At 33.6% G+C, this 16,822-nt stretch overlaps 1 protein-coding gene across 53 annotated transcripts in view; it reads right to left on the bottom strand.

The window, feature by feature from the left end:
• Positions 1 to 16,822, bottom strand: part of Pum2 (pumilio RNA-binding family member 2) — an 80,218-nt gene that overhangs the window by 38,625 nt on the left and 24,771 nt on the right. For 45 of the 53 annotated variants that reach the window (XR_015621735.1, XR_015621737.1, XR_015621736.1 and 42 more), the window contains 5 exons: positions 11,391 to 11,499; positions 7,714 to 7,901; positions 6,899 to 7,065; positions 3,635 to 3,905; positions 3,323 to 3,416 (listed from right to left, as the gene is read on the bottom strand). Coding sequence is in view for 50 of the 53 variants with exons in the window: in XM_087552545.1 (XP_087408671.1) it covers positions 3,323 to 3,416; positions 3,635 to 3,905; positions 6,899 to 7,065; positions 7,714 to 7,901; positions 11,391 to 11,499 (829 nt within the window). In the remaining 3 variants the exon portion in view is untranslated. The remainder of the gene's footprint in view (positions 1 to 3,322; positions 3,417 to 3,634; positions 3,906 to 6,898; positions 7,066 to 7,713; positions 7,902 to 11,390; positions 11,500 to 16,822) is intronic. The other 8 variants (XM_087552573.1, XM_087552574.1, XM_087552575.1 and 5 more) reach the window with 1 other exon arrangement.

Genomic DNA, 16,822 nt, shown 5'->3' with positions numbered 1-16,822 from the left:
TTTATCTCCTAGCTTTTTATAGGCTTTTAATACTACAGATTTTCAGATTTCCTGTACTATAGAAATCATCTATACAACTCACCTTTTCCTTCTGACTTAGGCATGTATTCTCTGTGTACAATGTGTTTTTAAAAATATGCTGGATCTAATACTTATCACTAACCTTTTTTCATATGGGCCAAGCCTATATTGCTACCTATTGTAAAAAACAAAAAAGCAAAAAGCTGTTCCATAATTTTTAGATGTCTGGAAAAAAATTTAACATACAAAGCAAAATTTAACTTAGATGGGCAGTTGTGGTACATGGTGAAGCAAAGGGGGGGTAGACATTTCTTTAAGTTTGAGTCCAGCCTGGTCTACAGAGCTGGTTCTAGGACAGCCATGACTACACAAAGAAACAGTCTTGAAAACAAAATAAAACAAACAAAAATTCTAACTTATGTACCCATAGCTTTTACTGAAAACAAATACCCTTATTATGTATCACTTATGACAACGCTCCTGCTACTACAGTGGAATCGCTAATCTTCCTAAGAACTGAAAAGCTTACATTATTTGCTGTGTTTACCCTTGTATAGAAAGTTTGGTCAACCCCCTTTAGAAGGCTCTTTACACCAATACTGAACAACATGGTAGTTACCAGCCACACAATTCCAATAAGCATTCAAAATGTAACTAGCTTAAGATCAGATAAACACATATCTCATTTCAGAATTTAAAGAATGTAAAATTTCTCATTAGTTTCGTGCCAAAATTCTGAAATGATACAACAGGTTAAGACAATAGAATAATTTGGATCACGTTTACCAACTTCATGTTTCAATCATGGTCACTAAATAAATTGTTCATAGTATGCACTTTATTTCTACAGAATCATGCTGTTTTAAGTATGCTGTAAGATAGCCAAAGATGATTAAATTTTGATTAAAAAGAACCAATGGTCAAAAAATAAATATTTACAAATGTGAAATTAAGATTAAAACAGAGTCAATTTGATAGCTTATATTTCCACAAAAATATTGTCAACTTACTCAGGTTTCTAAAATTTGTATCAAATTGTCAAAACTGTTTAAGATTCTGTAAGCTCATACAAGTACCAACTAATAAATGAACTCTTCACACACACACACACACCCCATTTCTAAACTCATTTCATTAAAGCAAGTATTTGGATAACAAAACTTGACAATTGCAAAAACAAAAAAAAAAACAAAAAAAAAAACAAAAAAAAAAAAAGACAAATCACTTACAAATAAATGCTCCTTAGAATTAAGGATCAGCTGTATAGATTAGCTCACCAGTTAAAGATGTATGCCACTAACCACAGGGAACCTGATACCCTTTTATGGTTTCCAAGAACACTCACAAGCACATCCTTACACTAACTGAACACATATAAATAAAAACGTATTTTAAAAAATTTTTTAAAGAAAAGCAATTGAGAGAATCAACTCAGGATTTCCTGTGTGCTATGCAAGCACTTTAACAACTGAGTACAACCCACAAAAAATTTTAAGCACTTATCAACACTAGATTTGAACAAAACAACACTATGTATTCATTAATGAGGGTAATAATAAGGGTTAATTATTCCAAAGTGTGTGTGTATATATATATTTTTTAAAGATTTATTTATTATATATAAGTACACTGTAGCTGTCTTCAGACACACCAGAAGAGAGCATCTGATCTCATTACAGATGGTTGTGAGCCACCTTGTGGTTGCTGGGATTTGAACTCAGGACTCCTGAAAGAGCAGTCAGTTCTCTTAACCACTGAGCCATCTCTCCAGCCCCCCAAAGTATATTTTTAAAACCCAAAATCCGAGCTTCTGGAAGTAGATGATTCTGAAGTTCATAACCCCCACTGAGCAAAACCTCCAAAATAATAAAACCTATTGCATTTCATGAGCAGATGCAACTAATACATTTTTAACAATAAAAGGGTTAGATTAATAAATACATGGATAAAGGAGGCCCAGAAAGGAAGGAGGCCAGGTAGATGCTGCAATTAGAAAAAAAAAAAATGTACATACATACATATATACTTCCTTGTAAAAATCTAAAGTAAAATTCCTAATAAGACTTAATAGCACTAATACAGAACAATATATATTTGAAGGAAGAGAAACGAATCAGTCCTTAAAGAGCACTTGAGGGCTGGAAACAGTTCAGTGAGAGATATCCAGGGATGCCCTGTAAGGCTCTAAGTTCAACTCCTAGCCACCCCCCCCCCCAAAAAAAAACTAATAAAAAAAAATCAAAGAAATCCTACCGCAAAACACTTGCAACTAGAAAATAAATTAAATTAACCAAAATCAGATAGATAGGTAAATCCATAGTGATAAATGATACAAAACTATTTATGTTCTACATTAATACCATCTTGCTAGTTTTAATATACTACAATCATATAAGAAGGATTAGAAGAAACTAGACAGAAGGGCATGAGAAACTCGTCTTACTTGATAAATTTGATAATCTATATTATCCTTTAAAAAGCTTCCAAATATATTAAACTTATTTCACTACATATTAAAAAGGTGAGAATCAGAATGCTGAGAAGAGGAAAAACAATACAGCTATTAGCATATTAATTATTATTTGTATTATTAAACAGTAAAGATATATAAGTGGTAGGAAAAACAAGAAATAAAGACAAAAGTAAACTTAATATAGATAGCAAAACATGCACCCAACTTGAATTTTATCAGTAATACATCGTTGAGTTAATTCACATTAATTAGAACTAGATGTCAAAAAGTTAATGGTTTTAAAGAAAATTTCTTGGGATTCCTGTTTTTGATTAATTCTAAAAACGAGCATTCTGACTGGATAATAGATTATATAAACAATAACACTTATTTCTGGATCTTTGATTATCAATTACCCACTGAGACAAATCTTAAAAACTAACATTTATCAAGTATAAATTTTCAAATTTTAAAATGTATGTGTGCATGTTTTCATGCCATAGAACATATGTTGAGGTCAGATGATAACTTGTGAAGTTGGTTATCTCCTTCATCATAGATTCTGGATTTTAAGATCAAATGTGGGTCATCAGGATTTATGGCAAACCCACTGAAGATTCTTGCTGGCCTAATTACAGACAGATTTAACAAATGATGCAAATAATCAAAACAATTTCCTCCATTAACCATAATCCTTAATATGTAATCTATTACTACAAACTCAAGTGTTTTCAAAAGTAATAAATTAAATATAAACAAGACTTACTTTAAGAAATAAAAAGGAAACATTTTAAATAATTTAATACAAGATTTTCCTAACAACAAAAAGGGTAATTCATGAAGACTTACCTATATGCGGCTGCTGAGCTGCTGCTAATGCATACTGCTGCTGTTGAGCAGCAGTTAACTGCTGAACTGTTAGTGCATTAGTCCTCTGAAAGAGCTATCCAGGAAAAGATTTAATACAAAGATTAACACCAAAACACTGCCATTCTCATTAAAAAGCTGTGAATATTTTAAATACTTATTTGAAAAACTTTAATGACATTTTAATCAATAAAGCATTAAGTGTCAAAACCTCTATCATTTGTAATGATTCATTATCACTTCAGGTTACACTAGTAATATTATTAAAGAGATTTCTTAAAGAAGCATTTTTACCTGCTGTTGGGAATTGTAGTCAAAAAGGCCTACAGTAGCTCCTGAAGAATCCATGGGTACCTGATTACCAGGATAGTCAAACTGTAAGGAATCCAGACCAACTTGGTCCATTGCATCCAGATTCTGAGTTTCAGGATTTGAAAATTCTTCAACAAGTGGTTTATTCGCTGTCGGATTAGGAAGAGGACCCAATCCTTCTGGGGGATTAGTACTAGGGCCAAGGCGCTCAACTACTTCAGTTGGAGAGGCTTGACGACTTCCCGGAGTACGACTAAATAAAGAAAACAGAAAAGCACCATGAGTAAAAGTAGCAAGTCAAAGGGCAAAATAGTGATTGAGGAAAAAATTCCCAAAATATGAATAATAAATAAGGCTTTCTGAGCCATCAACCATTCCATTTCTCATATTCTTCCTATTTAGTAACTACTTAAGATAACAGTTTCAAAAAAAAAAAAAGATAACACAGTTTCAGTATTTTTAATTTTATCACTCTCCTCAATTTGAGTAGCATAATCATATACTTCAATAATACAGGTAAGACAAATAGACAGGTAAGAAAAATTGTTAAAATTTAGAACTATACTACCTGAAACTTTTGTCTAAAACCATAGACAAAAATTAAGAATAAAAAAACGGGGTTGGGGATTTAGCTCAGTGGTAGAGCGCTTGCCTAGGAAGCGCAAGGCCCTGGGTTCGGTCCCCAGCTCTGGAAAAAAAAAAGAATAAAAAAACAACTAACAACAAATATGGCAAAGCTCAAAATTCCACTTATCAAAAAACTTGGTTATAGTTTCTATGACTGAAAGAAATTTAAACTAAAACAAAAGCTGACTCACAACTGTGACTTTTAAAGTTTTGTTCTGAGCAAATCCTTTTATGTTTTGGATCTGCTTCCTTAATGAGAGTAAATGTATGACTGGGTAGTTCTAGCTAAAAGAACAAGAGTAAGAGAGAGCAAGAAAGGGAGTAGCAGCCAACCAGGAAGCCTTTAGGAAAGCCCTATACAATAAATATCTACCCAAAACCATCTTTACTGCATCAAGCTGTTTCTGTTTAAACCACCAAAAGAAATGTAAATATAGACATTTTTGAAAACTTAAAAGTATACAGAACACACACACAAACTTTATATAAATAAAATACCCCAACACTGTTCTACCATATTACCCTAATTTTCACAAGAAATTCACTAATACTGGATTAAACTTTTAGCATTGGTTTCTCTTCTCATTAACATCCTATCCTCCTCCTCATCATCATCATCTATACAGTATTCTGCCTGCATGTATGCTGGCAGGCCAGAAGAGGGCTCTAGATCTCATTATAAATGGTTGTGAGCCACCATGTGGTAGCTGAGAATTGAACTCAGAACCTCTTTCTAGCGCCATCTAACATTCTTTTTTCATGTTTTTAATTGTACTGTTCTGAGAAACTATACATTCATAGCACATTCAAAGTTAAAAAACCTAAGTTTAATAGTAATGAGTGTTTTACTTGCCTTAAACATCAGTTGTTCATCAAATTTAACAGTCTCTAATATAAGATGTTCCATATTGGCCTAAGTTTGCTATCATATACAAAGCAGTTTACAAAGTAATTCTTAATTACAAGTACAGACTACTAAGTACTTAAAACATGCATGCTATTTCCAAGTCTTTACTATATTAGATTTCAAATGTGTTTTGCCATTAGCCACACCTGCCTTTCTTTTGTGGGTTTTTTTTTCCCCCTAAAACATTTAAGAGGGGCTGAGGATTTAGCTCAGTGGTAGAGCGCTTACCTAGGAAGCGCAAGGCCCTGGGTTCGGTCCCCAGCTCCGAAAAAAAGAACCAAAAAAAAAAAAAAATTAAGAAAAAAAACAAACCCAAAACAAACCAAAACAGGGCTTCTTTCCGATTAGCCAATTTGAAAAGGTGGAATGGTCCTAAATTTCATTCCATGAAAAAAAAAATACACACACACACACACACACACACACACACACACACACACACGATGTGTGTTGCTACAAATTAATGATACACTTGTAAGAGATCATATAGCCACAGCTATTTTTCTGAAGCATTTTTACATGTCAAGTACTGATGCTGTATTTAACTAGTAATTTCAAACGCATATTTGAAATCTAATGGAACAAACCCCACAAATACAGTTCATATTAATGTTTAAAAGGAAGCATAACCTTTCACACAAAACAACTCAATATAGCAAAAGCAGAGGACAAAAGAAAATATTGTGCTATCAGTGGTGCCATTTTCTTGCTATAGTTAATGGTATGTTAACACTTCAATTATAAATATATAAATCAACCGAGTTTTAAATGTCTAACCTTCACTAAAACTTAGGAGCAGAAAAGAAAAAAAAAATCAAGAAAAGATTCTAAATAAAGAATATTAATTTTTTTCCTGTCAAAAGAGGTTTACTGGTTTTGGATGCTTTTTTGCACTATGAACAGATGAAAATGGTTCTTTTAACAGACTATTATTCTTTGTTAGGTGAAGGTAGTAAATGCAGGAACATAAAATGCACCAAGTAACTGTCCCTTTATCTAAACTTCCATGGTTCATGAGGTGAAGCTTGACGACTAATTAGAAACTGCAAGGGTCAGCCTGAAGCATCAACTTTCTAGCGTACAGGTAAATGTGCAGTGTCTAATAGAAAGCCAATAAATGAAAAACAAAAACAAAAACAAAAGACCACATTTAATTGCTAGAAACAACTAAAAATAAGTATTCAAGAATTCCAAGCTTAAAAAGTGATTTCTTATTTAAAGAAGTGATTATGTTTTAGCACGATCCATATAGTATAAGGAAACCACTGATTTCTACACTAATTTTGCCTCATATATCTAAGGTGAAAAAAACAAATGACAGGGGATGAAAAAGTAGTTAATATAGCAATACAAGAGAAAAATCCCACTACAAGGTACTCAAGCACAACTCAAGGGGAGAGGAAAAATAGTATTAAACCTGTAAGTCACCAATTAGTGAAGAAAAAAGTTCTAATTTAGATCATAAGACAAAAATAGCAGCTTCTAACATTAATCTTCCAACATAACACCCTGTTTTAGTTATGATTTTGAAGATTTTTAGTAACTCGTGATCATTAATTTTATTTAAAAAAAATTCATCCAGATTAAGACAAGGCACAAAGGAAATAAAAGTAACCCTAAATTGGAAAAACCATCTAAATCAATCACATCAACTAACTGTAATAACTCCTAAAAGAAATGCTTTTCTTCTTGAAAAAGTTAAAAAATCTTACTTAAAATCTTTGCAATCGGCATCCATTCCATTTGGCAAACCTCTGCCATTTATTTTAGAGTCCTCATCATCTTGTTTAAGATCTCTGTTTTGGTCCTCCTCAAATGGAGAAGCCTTGCCTTTTTGATCTCCTTTCTCAGGTCCATCTGTTTCAGCATCTCTAGTACCCTGAGGAAAAAGAATCTGTTTGATTCTCAATACTTAATAGAACAGAAAAAAAAGGCACCAAAAGGTAGTCTAAAACTACCCTGTAGTGCATGTAATGATAAAACAACACTTTTGTTAAGTGAACTAATTTAGCAAAGGCCAAAAAACTAGGGATTTATAACAGAAGGGCTAAGTCAACCTTAACTATAGCGGTACAGGAAAAGCATTAACACCACAAATTAAAGGTTTTAATTGTTACATAATTTGACTTCGTTACAGATTAAGTACTATTGGGAGTAAGCAATATTACCTTTGCAAGGAAAGTTTTTAAATGTGATTTGGTTGTTAACACAGTTATAAAAACATAAGTACTTGCGATTACTCTACAATTTCATGAACTAAGTAAGAAAACAAATTGTAAATGGCTTTAAAGTTTCTTTCAGTTCTAAGAACAGAAAAAATAATCTGGCTAAACTGGAACAGTGGCCCATATTTTTAATGCCAGGACAGGAGACTCAGGCATGACTCAGCTAGCTAGTCTACACAATAACTTCCAGGCTAGCCAAGGCTAGTAAGATCTTTTGTCAAAAGAAAGAAAAGAGCAAAATACCATAAAACAAACACAAAAATCGATGAAAATATCAAATTTGTATTCAAAATAATACTTACAAAAGTTCCCTTCCTAAATCGAGAATCCAATTTATCAGCAGGAGAGGAACTTAATACATATTCTACCATGCTCACGCCAAGGCCTCCACTTTCTGAGCGCGGAGAAAGAATTGCATTTACTTCACTGTTTCCATGAAAACTCTGTCCAGATCTTCTCTGTACCATAATAGGCTGGGACATTGAATGATCTGTTTGGAAGGAAAACATAATACAGTTTTACTTTTAAGCCAAGTAAAATATAGTTTACAGATTAACACCAATTTCAGGAAAGCCAGTACTTCCTGTATTATAATACTCTTGTTAAAATAAACAACTTTTCATTCTGGATAGTTGGGATATCTTTTTTCTTTTTTTTTTTTAATAAGACTTTTTTTTTTTAAGATTTATTCATTTATTATATGTAAGTACACTGTAGCTGTCTTCAGATACACCAGAAGAGGGCATCGGATCTCTTTACAGATGGTTGTGAGCCACCATGTGGTTGCTGGGAATTGAACTCAGGACCTCTGGAAGAGCAGTCGGGTGCTCTTAACCACTGAGCCATCTCTCCAGCCCGGGATATCTTTTTTCAAATGATACATTTTTTTATTTGTATAAGTCAGAGAACAGTTATATGTGGACAGTTCCCTCCTTCCACACTGACATGGGCACCAGGGATCAAACTCAGGTTGTTAAGCTTTGTGGCAAGTTTTTTTTTAACCAGCTGAATCACTGTTTCTTCAAAGTACAGATGGAAAGTCAGAAGGCAACTTTGTAGAGTTGCTTCACCCGCGTTCACATGAGTTTAATTTAGTGACAAAAGCAAAAAAGAGTCAAACCAAAAAAAAAATATCAATGCAGCAGGAAAATGACTCTGAAAGTTGAATTGTTTCAAAGTATTAAACCTTTAGGAATAAAACCTCTAAAAAACAAGAGGCAGCAGCTCCTAAGCGCAGTTATACATCACACAAACCTATAACATATTGTAATTAACACAATAATTACCAATCAGTTTAGAAATTTTATTTAGAATCTCAGAATTTTATGTGCATGATGAAAACCCCAAATATCAGATAAATACTTTTAAAATACTTTCTAGTTTATTTTAGAACAAAATTATGCACTCAACATAAATGCCTTTGTTGAAAAGAAAAGGTAATTTCTAAACATCTGAGAGCTAGCATAATTTAAATACAATCCACAAACTAGAGGCAGTATTCCAAGTTTTTATTGCTGAAAATTGTTTTTAAAGAAACCAAAGGGCAATTAGTGAACTCTGGCTCATTTGTGAACAGAAACAATAATTAGTTTTAGTCTCTAATACCATGAGTATATTCATTTATTTCATTACTATAATAATTTTGAAGTATATAATAATAATAATAATAATTTTGAAGTATAATTGATTTCCCACTTGCATCTATAAGTGACTCGTCATTATACTCTTTGCTTTAATCATTCACCCTCACAGTTTAAATACTAGTATATGTTGTGACTCATGATAGGTATTATGATTCAAGAACAAGACAACTTGTTTTGGGGCTACTATTACTGTGATGAAATATCATGACCAAAAGCAACTTGAGTTTATTTCGCTCACTGTTCCATGTTAATAGTTGATCATCAAAAGCAGTGAGGGCAGGAACTCAAGCAGGTCAGGAACCTGGAGGTGGGAGCTGATGTATAAGTCATGGAAGAGTGCAGCTTAACTGCCTTGCTTACCATGGCTTGCTCAGCCTGCTTTCTCATAAAACTGCAGAACCAGCGCATGGATCACATCATCCACATTGGGCTGGGCCCTCTCGGATCAATCACTAATTAAGGAAATTCCCTAAAGCTGGATCTTGTACAGGCATTTCTCTACTAAAGTTCCCCCTTTTCAGGTAACTGTACCTTGTGTCAGTCAAGTCAACATAAAACAAGTCAACATACAGAATGAATTGAGTACGGAGCCTGGGGATGTAGCTCAACTGGTAGTGATAACCAAGCATGCATGAGACTAAGTTTGGTTCCTAACACCAAAGATTTAGGTGGGTGTAGTGGTACACTCCGCCATCTCAGCGCTTGAGAGGCAGAAGCAGGACTATCAGTATTTCAAGGTTAGTCTCTACTACACTGAAGTTCAGGCCAACCCAGCGATACCTTTAATAAGGAATAATCAAAAATAGGATAAAGTCCTTCAAAAACAATCCATAATTTTACAGGAATATAAAGCATGGGGAATTATTTCTTCCCAATGTTAAGGTGAATCCAAAAGAAGAAATGATATTAAGTGGCATAGAAAGGAAGAGTAACCTTACGAAGTGAGATAATAAAGGAGTAAGACTATTTTAGTTATAGAAACTAAACTTTCAAAGTCCCACGGTCTGAAACATGCTTTTAAAAAACAAAAGCAAACTATCGCTTAAGCTTCAAGGAATAATAGATATTATTATTATTATTATAGAGAAATAATTGTTGAAAGCTTTGTTATTATGTGTATGATGTATGTGTAGGTACACATGTGCCATGTGCATATGCAGCAGTCAGAGGACAACTTTGATTGTTCTCGGAGTCCACTTTTGCATGGGTTGCAGGTCACCAGGTTTGTGTAGTAAGAGCTTTTTTTCTCACTGGCTCAAGAATTTTCTTTTTTTCTTTTTTGGAGTTAAGATCTCCTCAAGCACTGCCCTATATATCCCCCTACTCTTATTCAACCCCCAAAGGAAATGTAATTTGCAAAATATATGGTTAGGAATCTTGGATTTTTCTCATATCGTTCACTTTGTATAGCATACAAAAGTTGTATCACACTCAACAATAATGAGAGAAAATATTTATAAAACACATTTACTTATATACCCCACAAATTTGATTCATCACAAACATTTTAATAAAATATGTCAATATTTTAAAATTTATAAATAAATACTGTGATTTTATTTTTTTACAGGTCATAATTCATTATGTGCCAAGTCCCTTTTCCCTAAGTTTCTAAGATTTAACTTTCTCCATGCAACTTAATAGGAATCAAAACTATTTTTACCTGCTCTGCTTCTAGGAGGTCTGTATCACCAATTTATATCATTTCTAGATGTGGCTACTATTTTACAATGCTAGACTGTCACTGTCACCCAAAAGAATTTAAGACAGAAAATTCTGGTTAAGTTAATGAGTCCTCTAGTAGTTTTCAAATTTTTATCATCCGAATCAATTAGAAAACGACTACTAGGGGCTGGAGAGGTGGCTCAGGAAATAAGAGCACTGATTGCTCATCTGTAAAACAGAATCTGATGCCCTCTTCTGGTATGTCTGAAGACAGCTACGTATAAATGAAAGAAATACATTTTTTTTTAAAAAAAGGACTACTAAATATATCTATCTAATCAATAAAGTATATTGTCATGTAAGACTTAACTGTTGTTACAAAAATCTAAACTAAAGCTGTGCAGTGGTGGCCTATGCCCTTAAAATTAGCACTGCAGAAGCAGAAGAAAGCAGATCTCTGAGTTCAAGACCAGCCCAGTCTACAGGACCAGCTCTAGGGTCAGCCATGGCTATACAGAGAAATTCTATCTCAAAAAAAGAAAAACAGAAATCTAAATTATAAACATGTCATACAAAAGTATGACAAAGTTTTTCTAAATTGTTTAAAGATAGGCAAAATTTAAAAAAACATTGAATCTATTCATTTTCTCACCCAAACATCAATAACTTACGAGAAGTTCCCCATGCAGTCTCTCTCCATTCATCATCCCCAAGAAATATGCCTTTTTGTCCATCTTTTGTTGAATCATCAGGTTCCCAAAATTTTTTGGTAGGCAAAAGCTATTTGAAAGGAGAAAAAGAAGAAAAAGCTTTATGTTTTACAATTTATAAAAAAGAATATAAAGGAAATGTAAGCATATCGCTTATATGTTCATGTTAGCCTTTGCATACTTTTGAGTAACCTATTTTCCAAGCCATCTCACTGAACAGCAAAGTTAACTCTTCATTTATGTACTGGCTCAAATAATTCTAGGCCTCTAATACTATTTTCAAATATATATATTCTTATATCCTAATTTTCTATTTCAATTTTTATTAGGTATTTATTCAATTTGTGTGAGAATTTTGCCTGTATGCATACAGCATCCATGCTTAGTGCCCAAGGAGGTCAAAGAGGGTATTGGATCCCCTTAGACTGGAGTTATAGATGGTTATGAGCCACCATGCAGACGCTAGAAACCATCTGAAAGAGCAAAGCAACAATTGCTCTTAACCACTAAGTCGTCTCTTCATCCCTTATGATTTTCTTTATATATAGTTTTCAAAAGACTTAACAAATTTCTTGCTCAAGATAATAAAAATGCTCAAAAAATTAAAAAATTAAAAAAATTATTAAAAATTATTTCACTTCTAAATGCTCTTATCAAAGTTCCAGAATTTTTTTCACAGCTCTTTCTAGCTTTTGCAGAGCACCAATCTATCGATTCCAAATCAGAAAGCTATGAATAACAGAAGACACACAAAGAGAATTCTAACAATATTTTTTGAGATAAAATCTCAAGGTCTCATGCTCTATTCTACATACATGGTAACACGTGAATAGAAATATTCACTCATTACTCTCTCCCTGGCACTCAAACGAAATTTTAATTTGTTTGAAAGACTTGTTTTCTCAAGACATGCATGTGGCATTTTAAGTGAACATTCATAAAGACATCATTCGCATCTATTAATAAAATGCCAAGTCATTTAGCACTCATAATCAGACCTGTATATACTTCTACTACTATATTGACCATACTAGTTACCTGTGTTTGCCCTTTAAAGGCATGGTGATCTCATCTTCAGAGAATTTAAACAGACTGGAGTGAAATATAACTCAATAACAACTGATGTACAGTCTGAGAGATAATTTAGTGTGTATTTACGGGGGCAGGGCGAGTTGCATGTGAGGAATATAGTAAGCATAAATGGAACAAAAGCAAGACGTAAGAAAATGCAGTGTTGAATGCAGAGAAGATGCAAGATGACCCATATAACCCGGGTAAAGCTAACCAAGAGGTTATGAAGACCCTTAAAGGCATGTTAAGGAAACTGAAAGTTTTACTAAAGCAACAGAAAAATCAAGACAGGTTAGTGATAGTATGTTTTGGAAAACAAGTTGTAATACCAACTGATAGAACGGGAAAAACTAAAAGGCAAGGAAACGATCAGTTTAGGAAAATCACAACAAAGCCAATACAGTAACTAAGAGGGTACTGGCAGAAAAGAGCTTAGGGGAAAAAAAAAGCTTAGGGAAAAAAAAATTCAATCTCAGAGACATGCTGGAAGATCAAAGGATGTGATTACAAATGGTGGAAAATGTAAATAAAATGCATAAAAACTAAATGATATTGCTATTACCAGACCAGGAAGCAGTGTTGAATATAAAACATCTTATATTTAATTTGTGTAAGATAAAGCCTTAACTAACCATGGGCACAGAAGTGGCTAGATGAACCATTCATCTTCTGAGAGAGTCACAGTATTACACCGAGGAGACTATTCTGTTCTCAGATAATAGTCCACATGAGGGCCTTCACAGGCCACTGCTTTAAACTACAAAGTAGCACTAGGGACTGGCACAGTGTGGTAAAACACCTACCTACCACATAAGGCTCTGGGTTCCATCCTCAGCACACACACAGGATAAAATAAAACAAAATGTATATTGCTTAAGTAGGGAAGAAAACCTCATGTGGAATATTCGATATTGCCAATTTTGCCAAGTACTTCTATAAGGGAAATTGTATTTATTTTGCAAACATGTATAAATTATTAGATATACAGAAAATTTAACTAAAATTAACATTTCTACTTAAAGACCTTCTGCAGACTCTAGAAATGCTTTTTAATTAAAGTGTTTTCAGTGAATATATGTGTACTATATGTAGTTCATGACATTAGTGTGTTTGGAGGCAATAGCAAAATGTGTCTTTATGACTCTGCCTTTTTACCTTTGAGACAAGGACAGGGTAGGCTGGCTAGCCAGTGAGCTTTTGGGATCTGCCTAAGGCTGGGATTATAGGTATGTATTGGCAGCCATGGCTTTTTATGTGAGTGTCGGGGAACTTAGCACAGGTCCTCAGGCTTGCAAAGTATGCACTATTACCCACTCAAGCCATCTCCATAGAAAAATACCTTTTGTGGCAATTTAATCAATAACTTAAATGTTCTTCCTAGCTTGTAACCCATAGTTTAAAATGGATTAAAGGCAACAGGTCCAAAAGAAAGGAAAAAAAAAAAACCAACAAGTTAAAATAAAAACTGAGAAACAAGGTTAAATGAATTGAGATAGAAACAGAGATGTCTCCATAAATTCTTTGATTATATACGATACAGCATAAATAAGATTTATATTATAGAAAACAAGCCTAAGATAATTTAAAATCTAAAAAGTACATTATTTTCCTACTAGTGCCCTACTCACAAAGCTCTGAGTCTAAACAATGGTTGGGACACGCAGTGTTTCTTGTCAACCTGTCCTTCCATCTCAATGTCAGATATGATGATAATACATTTTTTTTGTTATGTCTTGCCCTCCCTGTTATGAAGAAACATAACAGACCCTGTATACCCTATAGTACCCCTATATACTGCCTTATAAACAAATCAATCAAATTCCTGGTCCACCATTTCAGGAGATACACTTAGCATCATACTTTTCTACTATAAACTTAAGCAAAAAAAAAAAAAAAAGAATCAAGCTAGCCAATTAATATACTTAAAATCAAGTTTATACAGCTTATCTAAGCTCAGATACTTTCAAGAAAAAGGATGCTATGATGGCATTATAATTCAACTACCTGAGGTGGTGGAGGGAAAAAAAATCAAAATATACAGTCACTCTACTTATAATACAAGTTCACAAAAGACAAAACAAATCAAAATCTCAGATGAAGTTGTAAGATAACAGCAACATAGAAGAAATCACAATAAAATTTCCTAAATCTCTGAAATGGTGCTTTCTCGTCTTTACCTTTGCTGTAAATTAATCTTTTCTATAAATAAAATAATAATTTTTACTCATTTTTCTTGTTTGTAATGAAAACACAATAAACATACTGTTCTAAGACTGAGACTACGATGAAAGACTCATTCAATCCATCTAGCTTATAGCCGTCATAAACACTAGGAACCTTCTACAGTATAAGTCATTTTATTGACTGTTTCTTTCAAAGAATTGTATATTACCAAGGTTTTGTCTATGGTGATTCCCTTTCTTTTTTCTTTTTTTTTTTTTTTTTTTTTTTTTTTTTTTTTTTTTTTTTTTTCGGAGCTGGGGACCGAACCCAGGGCCTTGCGCTTGCTAGGCAAGTGCTCTACCGCTGAGCTAAATCCCCAACCCCCCCTTTCTTTTTTCTTGTGTTAGTTCAAATATCCCAGAGAGATAAAACCCTAATACTTAAAGAATAGTTGTCTGATACTATTTTTCTGCATAAAACAAAATCAGTTTAAATGCCAGAGATTCATACATACAGATGGTTTAAAAAAAAAAAAAAAAACACTGCTGGGACTTAAATCCTTAGTGAATTCACTTTAAGGCTTTTCTCTTTACATTTAACTACTACAGAAGATAGTACTTTACAATTCATCAATATCCTAAGAATTTCCATTATGAAGACTATCTCAGGCTGGAGAGATAAGTCTGGTTTATAGCACTGGCTGCTCTCCAGAGGTTCTGAGTTCAGTTCCCAGCAACCACATGGTGGCTCACAACCACCTGTAATGGGATCTGATGCATTCTGGTGTGTCTAAAGACAGTTACAGTGTACAGTGAACTCATAGACAATAAATAAATCTTCAAAAATAAACCCCACCTATCTCTAGGTAAATAAAAAGTTTAAGATTATCTAATCTAACTCTTCGATCTTTAGATAAACTCTAAGATTAGATATTAAGTTTAGATAAACTCTGGCTGTCCTGGAGCTATTAGACCTACCTCTGCTTCCTGTCTAGATGACATAGCTGTTTATAATTCCACTTATCACTAACAACTGCTCAGATCAGTAAGAGCATTTAAGTTCAGTCTTATTTTTGTTTTCAAAAATCTCAGCATTAATTGCAATAGTTAGTGAGATTTCTGAGACTGTGATCCCAGTCTCCTTAGTTCCTCCAATATGTTCCTGCTCCATCACTCTACGATTTTGTTTTGTTTTGTTTTTAAAAGAGATTTCATCACATAGTTTCAGCTTGCCTGGAACTATGTAGACCAGGCTGGCCTTGATTCACCTGCCTCTGCCTCCACAGTACTGGGCATTTACTAACATGGTAGGCTCTACTTGAGGGTTTTTTTAAAATGCTTTGTATATTCTTATATGCCTTGGTGTTTTACCTGCCTGTATATGCCTCTGTGAGGGTATTAGATCCCCTTGGAACAGGAGTTAGACAGATAAAGTGCCATGTGGGTGCTAGGAATTGAACACAGGTCATCTCAAACAGCAGCCAGTGCTCTTAACCACTGAGTCATCTTTCCATTTTACCATTTTTCTAAAATACTATGTCAAAATAGGAGAGAATTATCACAACAGTTATAAAACTATCCCCAAAATAAAACTCATTAGCTCAATGATCTGAAGTTAAATTTTGGTTTAACTAAGCCACATGATATAATGGAAATCAGTATGGACAAAAACATGCTATCAAGGAGAAAAAGAATGAGTTTATGAATAGATAAATACAGATTCATTTCTATTTTTGGGTGAACAACTTAAGAAAATGACCTCCTGAGCTGGAGAGATGGTTCAGCGGTTTAGAGCACTGACTTCTCTTCCAGAGGTCCTGAATTCAAATACCAGCACCCACATGGTGGCTCACAACCATCTGTAATGGGATCTGATGCCCTCTTCTGGAGGGTCTGAAGACAGCTACAGTGTACTAACATACATAAAATAATCTTTAAAAAAGAAAATGATCTCCTGAAGATAGCTCACAAAAACAATACATTTAAAATGATTCTTGTAAGTATACACAATGATTCTCCATACATTAGAGATTTATAACAGTTAAGATTCAATATGCAAAACTTTATCTTTAAAAGGAAAAAACAGGGCAATCCATTAAAAACGGGATTGTTTTTTACATTACAAAAACAACCCAAACAAGCAATTTTAGAAAACTTAAG

This window comes from Rattus norvegicus, chromosome 6, assembly GCF_021556685.1.
Source record: "Rattus norvegicus strain SHRSP/BbbUtx chromosome 6, alternate assembly SHRSP_T2T, whole genome shotgun sequence".
In the NCBI taxonomy this organism is placed as follows: Eukaryota; Metazoa; Chordata; class Mammalia; order Rodentia; family Muridae; genus Rattus; species Rattus norvegicus.
The sequence above is the reverse complement of the archived record's forward strand: the minus strand, read 5'-3'. Positions and strand labels throughout refer to the sequence as shown.